This window comes from Rhinoderma darwinii, chromosome 1 (genome assembly GCF_050947455.1).
Source record: "Rhinoderma darwinii isolate aRhiDar2 chromosome 1, aRhiDar2.hap1, whole genome shotgun sequence".
Classification (NCBI taxonomy): domain Eukaryota; kingdom Metazoa; phylum Chordata; class Amphibia; order Anura; family Rhinodermatidae; genus Rhinoderma; species Rhinoderma darwinii.
In genome coordinates this window covers 164,953,341-164,968,243 of record NC_134687.1, presented here as the reverse complement: position 1 = coordinate 164,968,243, position 14,903 = coordinate 164,953,341, and the positions used below count along the sequence as shown (strand labels likewise).

At 41.1% G+C, this 14,903-nt stretch overlaps 1 protein-coding gene across 1 annotated transcript in view; it reads right to left on the bottom strand.

Moving 5' to 3' along the window:
• Positions 1-14,903, bottom strand: part of ALPK1 (alpha kinase 1) — a 183,141-nt gene that overhangs the window by 82,579 nt on the left and 85,659 nt on the right. Inside the window, exon 3 of the mRNA XM_075860525.1 lies at positions 3,193-3,347. Within this exon, the coding sequence (XP_075716640.1) occupies positions 3,193-3,347 (155 nt within the window). The remainder of the gene's footprint in view (positions 1-3,192; positions 3,348-14,903) is intronic.

The following is a 14,903-nucleotide window of genomic DNA, read 5'->3' as shown; positions in this document are numbered from 1 at the left end:
GATAGTGGTGTCAGGGGGTCCTCTGAGAGGGAATCTCCGGCCACAGCGTCTGCAATGCTCTGGCCGGGGATTCCTCTGCTAGAGGGACTTTCAGTGGCGCTATCTACAGTTGAAGGGGGGTAGCGCTATCTACAGGGGGGCGCTAAATAGCACAATCTACATGGGGCGCTATGCGGCACAATCTACATGGGGCGCTGTGTGGCGCGATCTACAGGGGGCGCTGTGTGGTGCGATCTACAGGGGGGCTGTGTGACATTATCTACAGGGGGTACTGTGGCATTATACACAGGGGTACTGTGGCATTATATATAGAGGGCACTGCGGCATTATCTACAGGGATGTGTGTGGGGTGCCATCTACAAGGGACGCTGCATGGCGCTATCTACAGGGGGGCACTGTGACATTATCTACAGGGGGTGCTGTGGCATTATATACAGAGGGTACTGCGGCATTATCTACAGGAGTTGTGTGGCACTATATACACAGGGCACTGTGGCATTAGCTACACGGGGTGTGTGGCACTATATACAGGGGGGGTGTGGCACTATCTACAGAGGGCACTGCGGTACTATTTACAGGGGATGTGTGGCACTATATACAGGGGGACATTTTCAGAGCCTAGACTACCATTTTGTGGACCTTTGTGGTAAAAAATTATGTTAAAAACGGATGACAACTAACGACAACTAATGACAACTGATGGTTTTGTAGTAAAAATAAAAAAAAAGGCTAATGGCAACTGATACATTTTTGCATCAGTTTTTGCATCAGTTGTAATCACTTGAGAGACAAAAAACTGATGCTGATATAACTGATATATGTGAACGCACCCTTAGGGCCTCTTCACAGTCGACTCCGCTATTGATTCCGTCGGAAAACCGGAAACCTGCCGGAATGGTGACGAACGGAAACCATTGGCGATGTTTCCGTCAACATTGAGATCAATGGTGACTGAAACGGAAGCTGTGCTGTCACTTTCACTTTCCGTTGCGGGGTTCACCCGACGGAAACCTCCGACGGAACCCCGGAGCGGAAAGCGAACAGTGATGTGAGCAGGCCTTTATACAGTACCAGCATAGTCAATGAGGTTCCAGGAAATCTCATGAAAATGCTGCAGTAATTTTCCGCACGTAAATTGACCTGCGGTGAAAGTCAATTTATCTTGCGTTTCCGCTTGCGAATTGTATCTGCCTAGTTGTGTGGAAAATTGCAACAAAACCCGCAGCATGACAATGCGCCAAAAAACGCATCAAAACTTAAAGACCTCACCGAAAAATGCATTGAAAAACACACAATTAGGTGCGGTTTTTACCTGCAAAGTAACTGCGTATTGCTGCAGTTTTGTTGCGTATTTTCCGCAGCAAAATACGCAACGTGTGCATGTAGCCTTACAGTAGCAGAAAACTGAATGAAGTCTGAACAAATCTCATCCACACGCTGCACAAACAATTTGGCAAGAAAATGTGCATAAATTGACCTGTGATGCAGATTTTACATTTGCAGCATGTCAATTTATGCTGCGGAATCATTTTTTTTACCAATTTTCACCATTGAGTTCAAAGGGGAGGTAAAAATCCGAAACCAATAGCAAATATTGCAATTTTGCAGCTGAAAAGCTGCAAATCCGCAGCAAAAATCGCAAACCAGAAAAAACCCTACTTTTTCCTGTTTGAATTTTATAAGAAAAAGTCTGTACTTCTCCTCCATGGTGTTGCCATAGCGATGGCTCCTTATTCCCCCGGTAGTTCTCCGTGCTGCTGGCCTCTTGGGATGATGTTTCAATCACAGGCTGCAACATTCACATGTGCTGCAGCGTCATTGCAGGAGACCAGACGTGGGGAGCAGGAACTCATCGTTATGGCAACACCAGTGAGGTAGCGGCGAATATGAACGGAAATTGTTTACCACAATTTGATGCAGACTTTTTTCAGGAATTCTCTGCCTGTTCTAGGTCGGATATACTGCAAACTTTTAATACACAGTCTTAGGCCCTAATCAGACGAGCGTATTATACGTCCGTTTGCTGTCTGTTAAAAAAACGGACAGCACACGGACCTATGCAATTCAATTGGGCAATTCACACGTCCGTTGTTTTTCACGCAGCGTGCGTCTATTGCGTGAAACTCACTGCAAGTCATATTTTGGTCCATTTATGAGGACCACTTCGCACATTGAAGTCAATGGGTGCGTGAAAATATGACATATGTGTGCTGTCCGTGTTTTTCAAGTACCAGTTGCTAAAGAAATGATTTTTTCAAAAAAACAGGAACACTGATGCCACATGGTAAAGCACACCGATACCACACGGAACTGAAATGCATGAAAGACGCTCCTTTTTTTGCTGATGCAAAACTGACACGCTCGTCTGAATAGGGGAAACTTAGCACCCGATAGGCCAGGATTTCTTATACTTTTGCATATTTTTTCCACAGAACAGCAAGAAACTCTGGAATTTCACTCTAACAAAAACAGAAGACTAAGATAACTACTAGTGTCCATAATTTATGTTGCAATTTTTCTTAAGTGTCTTTATAGTTGTACTTTGTAGCATTTGATAATCTTACACCTGTCACGTTATTAGGGTAAGGCCACACTGAGCGGCATTGATCCGCTTGCAATGTGGCCAACAGCCTTACCGGCACCATGCTTGGCACGTCTGTCAAATTGCCTATTAATGCGGGTAAATCGGCCCTTTACCTGCAAAATCGTGCGGCCATAAAGGGTGTATTCATTAATCAGCTATGATTAAGAACCCTAGTGGTTTGAAACGCGTAAGCATCCTCCTGGGATAATTTTAATTTGTCGTGTTTTTAAAATGACCGAATAAATCTATATTTTTATTACCAAGAGTGCTGGATACAACGTTTTTTATCCTATTGAATATTGTATTCATTAATCGCTGCACAATTTAGCAGGTAAAAGGCCGTTTTACCTGCAACATTGTGCGGTCATTAACAGCCAATTTGACAGCTGTGCCGAACATGGTGCCGGTGCAGCTGTTGGCCACTCTTTGTGGCCTTACCCTTACATGATTAAAGGCATTTGACTTTATTCGAACAATGCTTTTTATAATTAAAAAAAATATTAATGACAAAGTATTGGTGGGGGGGGGGATACATTTTAGATATCTTCTACCATATATGCATACATATCAAATGTCGTATCGATATAGACAGGCAATGTCATTCATACCAGTAAGTCATGCAGTCTTGGGTTAATAAGGTCTTGTAGGTTTGTTTTGTCTTCTGGGTCCACAGCCTGTTTGTATTGCCACCTTTCTGGCACAAAGGGCCACTTCATTTCCTTTGCCTCCTGGATCAGGGTCTTCAGATCGTCCGGGAGAGTAGCTGGAAAAGGTCAAAGTGCATGTAAGTATATCTCCGGTACATAATGACAAGACTCATCTGTTATGTTGTGATGTGCACGCCATATGAGAATACCTCTCTTTCCCATACACCTTTGTGCACTTGCTACACATTGCTGCCTTCTACCACAACACCGATAATAAGAAAATGTCTGTCAACTGAAGGCCTATTCAGTTCTGCCCTCAAGGCAAGCTGAAGCAATCGGCCATTAAATAGTTTAATGGGAAGTAAAACATTGAGATAATTGTCAGTGAGTGGCGACAAGGTTGTACTCTCAACAGGAAGTAAAACTATGTACTTTGTAATCAATAGGAGATAGAAAAATCTATTTTCACCTGCTAAAACAACATTGTTTTCAAGATGTAGCACTTAACAGTGTAGCTTAAGGCATGATATTATGCTCATATGCCAGAATCTATGGTAATTTTTAAGTCCACATCATTAACCTGTCTACCTAAAAGATGTGCATGACATGTCCGAGGTGCCCCTGTATGGGTCCCATTTTCACGGATAGCCTACATTTGAGCCTATGGAGGGATCATCATAGGACAAGTTCTATTTTTCAACGGATTCTTCACACGGTCCATTGAAACAACGGCCGTGTGAACGGCCCTATTGGAATACATGCGTATCTGTGACAGCCGTTGTTTTAACGGCCATCACATGGACGTATTTAACGGTTGTGTGAATAAGGTATAATCTACCCTTTCGAATGCTATAATTTAGTCTAGTGATTTCTGAAGTAGGTCCAGAGCTCTCTGAGACATACCAGATTGATGTAAAGGTTAACCAATACTTAAATGATGTGTTCACAACATTTTACAGATTACACCAATCAGCCATAACATTGAAACCAACTGTCTAATATTGGGTAGGACCCCCCCCTTTTTGACGTTAATACAGCTCTGATCCATTGAGACATTCTCTACATGACATGTATAGACATCTTGTGGTATCTGGCACCAAGACATTAGCAGAAAGTTGCGAGGTGAGACCTCCATGGGTCATACTTGTTTTTCCAGCACATCTCACAGATACTTGATCGGATTGAGATCTGGAGAATTTGGAGACAAATTCAACACCTTGAACCCTTTGTTAAGTTCGTCAAACCTTTCCTGAACAATTTTAGGGATGGCAGGGTGCATTATGCTGCTGAAAGAGGGAATACCATTGGCATAAAGGGGTGCACCTGGTCTGCAACAGGTAGGTGGTACGTGTTAAAATAACATCCACATGAAAGCGAGAACCCAAGGTTTCCCAGCAGAACAGTGCCCAGAGAATCACACAGCCTTGCCGGCTTGCCTTCTACCCTTAGTGTATACTGATGCCTTCTCTTTCCCAGGTAAGAAATGCATACGCACCCGGCTGTACACATGCTGTTAAAGAAAACATGATTCATCAGACGAGGCCACCTTCTTCCATTGCTCCATGGTCTACTTCTGATGCTCACGTCCTCTTTGTAGGTGCTTTCGGTGGTGGACAGGGGCCAGCATGGGCACTCTGACCGAATAGCTTTTTTAAGATAACTGATCCTTGCACTAATTTTGATTGGTTAGAAGGTATCATTTTGTTACCAGATGCACAGATTTGAGCAAATTATCTATAATTCTATGGCTAGCATCTCTTACAGAATAAGTACTTTACTTTAGAATCAATGGAAACTGAATCACATTTCTCCTCAAAGTAAATCTAGTATTCTAATAAATGACTTGCTCTTGTGCGTTTGTGTCCTTGTGGCTGGTGTATGCTGCCTTACACACTAAGGACCTATGTACACTGGCACGGAGCTTACACATCTGTTTATGTAGCCACTACGACTATGTGCAAAAAGGATCTGAGCTTAATATTTGGATAATCCTTAAATGCATATATAAATCCCCTTATGCATATACATAATAGACAAGGCATGCCAAGCATTATAAATAAAACAATAATAGTTATTTATTGAGCAAGATATGATAACTATACATGACACCATATAGTATAGAATACAAAATGACAGATAAAATGCACAAATTGAAAGAAAAGGTTAAATAAGGGAAAATAATAGTCCACTTCAGTATATAACCATGAAAAATAAAATCATTCATAACATGATAATGGTCAATTAGCTTTTAAAAATGATAGATTTGCCATAATGGAGCGGGTGTGGCACTATTTGGCGCACCCTAAAACAATCATGTATTTAGGCAGAATTAGTTGAATCCATTTGTTTGTCCATGCAGACCACATTGCACTAACACTACTGTAATTTTGTCCAATTTGGTTTTATTTAATCCAATAATTTGTGAGAATGTTAATTACAAGAAGACAGTTGGAGACACTTCAGAGGCTTTTATGCTGATATGTTTTTCTATCTAGCAAACAAAAACGGTAGTACTTCTTGTGAGATTAATTAAAAGAGTCCATCCCAAAGACAAACCTCTTTAAATAATACAGTAAAAATATTGGGTACTATTGTACCCACAAACAGGTCTTCAATGCATTCCTCCCTTCAGTGATTCATTTTGGCAATTTTGCTAAAATATGAGACGCTCCAGGACTTCAGGACCTCAAAGAAAAAGGTAGTTTCTCTGACGTAGGTCATGCAATTCCTATATAACATGGCTGGAAGCTGCCACATATGCTCATCAACATAACAGGTAAAAACACTTTAAATACAATGTGTAGCTTAACCCTCTGATATCATATGGAGGGATAAGGAGGTTATTTTGAGTACACCATCGGATATCTCTTCCTTTGCCATGATTAAGAACGCAGTGTGCGTTCGAAACGCGTAGGCTCGGGTATACTCCCTGCTTACTCCTGCCTTGAGACTGCGTCTCGTCCTAAAGATTTTTAAATTATTTCTCTAATAAACATGGGAATTGTTCTTCCCTTTTAAAAACCACTACTAGCGCTGGATCATCCTTCTCTTTCCTTGCAACATATGCCGCGGGCCGTCGCGGGGATCCGAGCGACATCTCAGCAGGCGCAGAACCGGTGAGCTGGAAGTTTTCTCCCTTTCTTCACATTATCGGATATCTCTATAATACAGTGATCTACAGAGGCACATACAGCGGAACACGGAGTGACTACAGCTCCATAGGATGTACCTGTAGGCTCTCTATGCGCCGCCATATAGGCTGTGTACACATGTCTGTGCATTGTGCATGAAACCAAAGGCCCCATATTTCTAACTTTTACGCATTGTCAAATCCCTGTGAGGTATTTAAATACATTTGTAACACATTATTCAGCGCAAACTCAAAGCTCAAACTAGCACAACAGCAATAGCACCAGATCTTAAATGATTCAGTCGGCATCTATCAAGCTTGAAAATTTGCCTTCCTACATAGATGCAGATTTGTAGAATTTCCTTTAAAATGAGGCATGACTTCTTCAAAAGGTACAACATTTTTCAGCCCCTTAAAGCCATATTATGGAGATTTTCTTTGAATATTTATGGCAGTGATGACCTGTAACAACTCATGCTATTAAAGGAGAATAACCAGAGGTTTTTTTTTTTACACAGGCTAACAAACAGACCACCCAAAATGAGCAGTCATACAAGAAGGATGACAGATATGCTTCCTAAAGAGCAATTTTCACTGAGCACAAGAAAGCCTAGGGCAAAGAAGGACTACTGGCTGGCCTGAGGTCTGAAAAGATAAACCGAGACATGAGAGGAAATTCTTCCTGTGCACACAGTTCTATGAACTGTTACGTCTCTGCATGGCTAGTCAGAGAGAATAAATGTCCATTATGTCTGAAGTACAAGTAGACCGACAGTTCTCATCCCTTTCTCCGTAATGGCTGCTTTTTGAATAATTTCTATATAGATGCCATAAAGCTGAATTAATATTGTAAAGATAATAATGCTTGGAGATTTCAGTGCAGCTGCCAACATAATATTGAATGCAGGCTCTGCGTATGAATTGATTCTAACACATACGATAACATCTACAAGTCTTGAGGAACATCTTGACTTTCCTGGGTACGTTGGCTATCCCCTGTCAAAGTTTTGGAGCATCTCCAGAGAGATAGGATTTAAAGGTTTTTCTTTTATTTGTGGGAGCTTTAAAAAATCTCTTAGGGCTTATTCACGCGAACGTGGGGAAACTCTGACATAAAAAACAGCAGTTTTTCACGTCCGAGTTACACCCGTGTGGGTCCCGTTTTCACGGATCCCCATAGACTTGAGTCTATAAAGGGATCCGTTAAAATGGAAGAAAATAGGACATGTTCTACTTTGAAACAACGGCCGTGTGAACGGCTCCACTGCAATACATGTGTACGCATTGTTTTAACGACCGTCACATGGATGTATTGAACGTTCATGCGAATAAGCCCTTAAGGCCATCGTCACAAGTAGTGGAAACACTGCAAAATCTGTGCGGTAATTCCGGAGCATATTACAGCAGCAGCAAAGTGGATGAGATTTCAGCAAATCTCATCCACATGCGGCTTAACAATTACGCAGAAAAGAAGTGCGGAAATTGACCTGTTATCAATCTGCAGAATGTCAATTTCTCTTGCGAAAACGCTGCAGAATTTACGCACAGAAAAGGTGATCAGAAACATCCAGCTACATGTGAACATGGCCTTAAGGTGCTATTTGAATGTTTTATGGTCTCTGTATGAAATTATTTACATTTTATTAATGTATCTGACACATAATCGCACGAATTGTGGTCTATTTTCAGTAACATTATCTATATTATTTGTGCATTTGTTGAATCTGTACTTTGAAGGCAGGATTGTTTTCACTTGCTTTGGCAATAATCTTTATGACCCCTTATGTCATGTAGCCATCACATTTTGGCCCTTGTCAAAGATATGAGAAGATGGTTTGCGCAGTCCTCATACTGTAAAGCTGCTTTACACTATGTGTGTGCATACCAGTGACATGCAAGGTACATTGAAGTCGCTAGTAATTTTCTTTCACCTGATGAATAAAATAATGTCTCTGCAACTTATAAATTCCAATAATTTGACATTCGTGGGTCTAGTTTTAAACCCTATCTTCATGTTCACTAACGTGGAAGTTCTTCAAAAGGTCAATTTCAGATGGTACATTTGCATTGAACACTTTTGTTCTTTGCTCACAAGAATTTTATCCAATCTTTGCAGCATTTTTGCTTCTACACTTCTGAAATTTCAGGCCATCAAATGATGCTGAATTAAAATTACCAGGACCTCTGAAAAAAAGATGCTAGACAAAAGTGATGCTTAAATATGTATTGGTATAAAAAGCAACATACGTTACATTAGAATTATTATTTTTTAAATATCTTTAATGTTTATTGCCGCCTTATTTTGTTAGGAAATAAGGAATTATTAGAAATAAATCTTTTTTTTATAAATTGTATAGGCTTTCAAAATGTTCAGAATTCATAGTGTATAAATATTAAGTTTCACTAATGCAAGATTTACATATATTTATGGCTCAAATTATTATTACTACGTTATAGGAGGTCAAAGAGGGGTTGAATTTGTATACTGCAGTAAAGAAACAATTACGTTAATTATGTCAAAGAAAAACAGTCATTATTAAATTAGCAGTAAATAAAAGGGGTTGGTGATACAGACTAAAACAAAAGCCCTTTAGTTTGTGACTGGGCGCTAAAACCACTGATGCAAGTGTCTTCACAAGTCCGTTATCTGAACGTTAGTGCAGCTACAGAAGGACACCTGCTCATGAAAGATGAGCTTCAACTGCTTTAAATCAATCTCCTGAAGCGGAATATTTCTAGTCCTTCATTCATTCCCCAGAAAATGATGCACCAGTTTAATTGTTGAAGACTGAAAATGGGCATTACTTCACAATATACAAGGGCAGCAAGACCTATCCTAAAAAATAGGAAGTGCTTTCTGATTATTCACAAAAATCTGGATCACTTGATTATACAACAAGGAAACATTTACAGAATACTAGTTATTAATTATGTATAAATACTGATTTCTAAGATAAAAAAGATAGTGCTGTCAGCTTCTGTATGTAGAATATCACATGACGACATCAGGATTTGTATTGGCGGCACTATCACATCTAGATTCCTAAACATAAACGGGAACGGAGCTTTGGAAGCTCCAACAATGAACCAACTAGCGGAAAAATGTGTCGGTAAGAAAAAGGGACGAAGAAAAAGAATCAGGGTAAACTAGTGGCTAACGGAGAGATTTAGCCACCGAGGAGTAGAGCCATGTTTGTGATAACACAAATTTATCCGATACAACGTTTTCATCAGGTCCACTAAAAAGACGTTGTCACAATAACCTTATGAAAACGAGAGGATGTTGTCTAAAAGATAGCAGAACCAGCTTATCTGGAGTGAAATTCAGTAGGATTTTAAGTGAAATGACTAGCCTCCCTTACCTGAAAGGATCCATATGGGTTCTGTATGGAAAATGTCCTGAATGAGCAGCTAATGTTATTCTAGGCTACAAAGTGTATTATATATACAAAAATTGCAGCATGCTCCATCAGATGCCACATGCAAGCCAAGCTTTCCCTACAGACGTTACTTAAGATTTGAAAATTTAAATCTGTACAAAGCATCCCTTAGTGTCTACCTGCGGAGAGTTAGGCTGGGTTCACACGACCTATTTTCAGGCGTAAACGAGGCGTATTATGCCTCGATTTACGCCTGAAAATACGGCTCCAATACGTCGGCAAACATCTGCCCATTCATTTGAATGGGTTTGCGGACGTACTGTGCCGACGACCTGTAATTTACGCGTCGTCGTTTGACAGCTGTAAATGACACCGGCGTCAATGACACCTCGCAAAATACGAGGACAAGCAATTACGGAGCTGTTTTCTCCTGAAAACATCTCCGTAATTTCAGACATAAATGCAGTTTACGTGTGCACATACCCTTAGGGCAAATTCACACGTGGTGGAATTGCTGCTGAATTCCACTGCGGACAGTCCGCAGTGGAATTCTGCAGCAGCCGTTTTTTACATTTGTTTCTATACATTTTTAGGAAAGTTAGTTCAGACGTTGCAGAAAATAACTGTGCGGAAATCAGGCTGCGGAGCAGAATTTTCCCTCCGCAGCATGCTCATGACGTTGCGGAGAAGAAGCGGAATTTCACTGCAGATTTCAGCATTTGCATTGTAAAAACAAGTCCGCTGTGATATCGGCAATGTCTGAATTATCTGTGAAATATGCAAATGTTGCTGCAGATTCGTTGCGTAATTGCCCTGAATCTGCACCAACATTTGCTGCGGAAAAATTCCGCCACGTCTGAACGTGCCCTCATAGCTGAAATAGCAGTTAAGTCTAACTGCACATTCTACTCTAAACCATCCTTTCTGCCGCTCTTAGTCCAGGATCATCCGTGCATGGATTATCGGCAAATTTGACAGAGTTTGATTTAATGTGTATATATAGCTTTATTGTTGCATCGTGTTATTTGTTGTTTATCAATCTGTTATGATTTAGTGCCATCTGTGAAACATTCCAATTTAAGGCTGGGTTCACACAGAGTTCTTTGCAGGCGGAAATTCTGCCTCAAAATTCCGTTTGGAAGTTTGAGGCAGATTTTCATCTCCCTGCGCGCCGATTTTCACTGCGTTTTTCGCCCGCGGCCATTGAGCACCGCGGGCATAAAACTCTGCAAAATATGCTTTCTCTCCCTCCCATTGATGTCAATGGGAGGTCAGAGGCGCAAACGCCCGAAGATAGGGAATGTCTCGTGGGAAAAAAACGCCTCCGCCTCCCATTGAAATCAATGATAGGCATTATCGGGCCGTTATTGACGAGTTTTGCGGCACGGTTTCCGCGTCAAAAAACACGTAAAAAAACTCTGTGTGAACATAGCCTAAGGCCCAGTTCACATCGTTTTTTTACGCTGATTTTGAATCGGATACCGCATCGGAATCAGCGCCAAAAAACAGGTTCGAAACCGCCTCCCATTGATTTAAATGGGAGGTGGAGGAACTTTTTTTCTGGGCGGCTTTTAGCCGCTTGCGGTAAAAATAAAAAGCGGCATGCTCTTTCTTGTTGCGGTAACGCCTCTGACCTCCCATTGAAATCAATGGGAGGCAGAGAAAGTGTTTTTTGCAGCGTCTTTTGCCCGGGGGTGTAAAACGCAGCGAAAAACCCAGCGAAAATCGCGGCTAGAAATTGCAGGCAGGTCAAAATCTGCCTAAAAATGGCTTCATTTTTCTGCCTGCAAATAAACTCCAAGTGAACAGGGCCTAATAGTTTTGTGAACTAATACTAAACATGATAAACATCTGTTAACTGCAACTTAACGGGGTTCTCCGCTTTGGACAATCCCTACTTGTAAGAAGAGTCCCTTGACAATAAGCAAATCACAAAGTGTCCCACTGCTTGGATCCCTAGCAATCAACTGTAATCTCTGGGGAAACCTGGCAGTATGTATTTAATTTCCCTGTACCGCCACTGCAGGACAAATTAAGAATTACACTGTGCCCATTCATATCAACAGGTTGTCTGTGTAATGCAGGAAAAGACAGGTCCTCCAGAGCAAGAGATACTCTTTATAACTGCTCTTCACTCTGGCCAAGAGATGAGGATTTTAAAAAGAGGAACCCACCTCTATTAACTCATAATTCACTAATATAGTACTATATTTCCATACTGGACAACCCTTTTAAAACTACTACTCTGCCTCTCTTAGGCCCCATGCACACAATCGTAAAAACTCTCTGTAATTGCGGACCGTAATACGGTACGCAATTACGGACCCATTCAGTTCTATTCGCCGCAGACACCTTTCCGTATCACTATGGATGGGTGTCTGTGCGGTAGAACTGTGCCGGGAATTATAGAGCATGTCCGTTCTTTCGTGTTTTACGTGCCGTTCTCTCATGTATGCAGCCGTGCCCGCTATTGCTGGCCGTGATTACGGGCACGGCCATGTGCATGGGGCCTTACACTTGCACCAAAGACTGCCACATTACAGAAGGCTCTTATTAATCTGCACATTTCTGCTTTCTTAAGTCAAACTATATGTCAAACTGTGCTCGACCTTATCAACAAAAATCACAATGTTTTTCATTTGCCTAATCTTTTTGTTTAGTATCTGTTAACCATATATGGTTATTTCTTTTTTTTTTTTTTCACATTTTTTTATGCTTGTCTGTATGCGATTTTACTGCTATGTACATGGGTAGGTACTGCTTTCAGCTCATGTAATATTGTTAATGATCAACAGCACTCTGTTTTAAGCCAAACAGGGATAATATTAATACAGTCATGTGTGTGAAAGCCATGGTTAGCCTTCATTCACAGTTGCGTATTGAAATACAGAGCTAAATACAAACACCAAATACGAATAATTTTGTCTAAATTTTCTACTGTATTCTCATCTGCACTGCCATTAACATTTTCGCTAGTCAGTTATAAAGATATAATTTATAATCTATAGTGGGCCGTCATAAGACATCTGCATATTGAAAAATAAAAAATACCTCAGTATAGAAATATGGATGTGTAAATAGCTCTATAAAATAACATTAGCTCAGTATTTGGGACCTAATTTATACATAAACGGGCAGATTTACCATGACTGGCGTTTCATATGCCAGTCTCAGCCTACAGGTGTAAGCTGCGACAAATTTATTAACTGACGCACATCTAATAAATTTGCTGCATCTTCGGCTGTCTGTGAGTTAAATACACTATAATTTATGCCAGTTTCTGCCGTAAATGTCCTATAGGCTCCTCCCACTTTTTTTTTTTTGCAATTTTTTTCATGCCATCACACTGGCATAGAAAAGTTGATAAAATGTACATATCCTGGATAAGCAAGTATGAGGGTTCACATGGTGCGTTTTTGTTGCGGATTTAGCATGCCCAGGGGCGGACACACCATTGGTGCAACCTGTGCAGCTACACAGGGGCCCAGTAGGTAAGTGGGCCCACTGTCACCTTAAAGCAGCCTTCTTCTGTCTTTTAGATTGCATGTAAATGCCTGAGCTAATGAATTTTATGGATAACAATTACTCATAGATTGTTAGAGAGACATAAGGGGGTGGTATATGATGAGATATTGAATAGCCAGGGGCCCATATACTGTTCTTGCACAGGGGCCCTCAGCTGTCTGTATCCGCCATTGCCTTTTTTGTTTTGGAAGATAAACTCACATGTCTCCCAATGGGAGTTCATCAACCAAAACAAAAATAAAGGCAAAAAAACGGGGAAAAAATGCACCATGTGAACCCAGCCTTAAAGGGAACCTGTCACCAGCATTTCACCTATTGAACTTTACTTCTCCCTCACTAGTTGCTGCTATAAAAAGTTCATTGCCGTTATCCCCTTTCCTAAACTCCTCCTCCGACTGTAAATAACGGTCTGCAAACGTTTCGCGCCTTTTATCGTAATAATCCGGTGTCCCTTTGTGTGCACACACCAAAGGAGGACATCAATGCACAAGCGCGGGATGTTGTGTGCTGGGGGAAGACGAGGAGCTGTCAATCAAAAGTAAGAAGGTGAGGTAAACTCGGAAAGACTTGAGGAATGAAGATTTGACTCTTTTCAAAACGAAGATTTGACTCTTTTCAAATGAAGATCTGACTCTTTTCTGCTCATTAGCATACGGTGTGGGAACACTAAAAAGCTAAATACTAAAGCTACAGAGACGACTAAGAAGATAATTATAGGTTATATAGAAATGATTTTTCACCCACTACCACCAGGTATAGTCGGTTTAATAGGTGAAATGCTGGTGACAGGTTCCCTTTAAAGCACTGACACGTGAAGTGAATAACATTGATTATCTCATTACAATGGCGCCGGTCACGGGGTTGGATATATTAGGCAGCAAGCGAACAGTCAGTTCTTAAAGTTGATGTGTTAGAAGCAGGAAAAATGGGCAAGTGTAAGGCCTAGTTCACACACTGAGTATTTTGCAGGCAGAAAAAATCTGACTCAAAATTCCTGAAGGAATTTTGAGGCAGATTTTGACATGCCTGCCCTTTCATGCTGCGGTCTTCGCCCGCTGAGCACAGCGCGCAAAAATTTGATTTCAATGGGAGGTCAGAGGCGGAACCGCGACGAGAAAGGACATGCCGCTTTTTTTTCCCGTGAGCGGCTAAAAGCCCCTCGGGGAAAAAAATGCCTCTGCCTCCCATTGAAATCAATGGGAGGCGGTTTCAGATGTTTTTTGTCGCTGATTCCGACGCGGCTTCCGCGTCAAAATCACCACCAAAAAAACTCTGTGTTAACTGAGCCTAAGGATCTCAGTGACTTTGAAAAGGGCCAAATTTGATGGGTAGACAACTGGGTCTGCAAAATGACAGGTCTTGTGGGGTGTTCCTGGTATGAAGTGGTTAGTACCTATCAAAAGTGGTCCAAGGAATGACAACCGGTGAACTAACAACAATCATGGATGCCCAAGGCTCATTCATGCGTCTGAGGAGCTATACCACAGAAGAGCTCCTATAGCTGAAATAGCTGAAAAGCTAATGCTATAATAAAAAGATGTTAGAAAGTCTATGTGAGCATCAGAACTGGATCATGGAGCAATGTAAGGACGTGGTCTGGTTTGATGAATCATGTTTTCTTTTAGATCATGTGGACG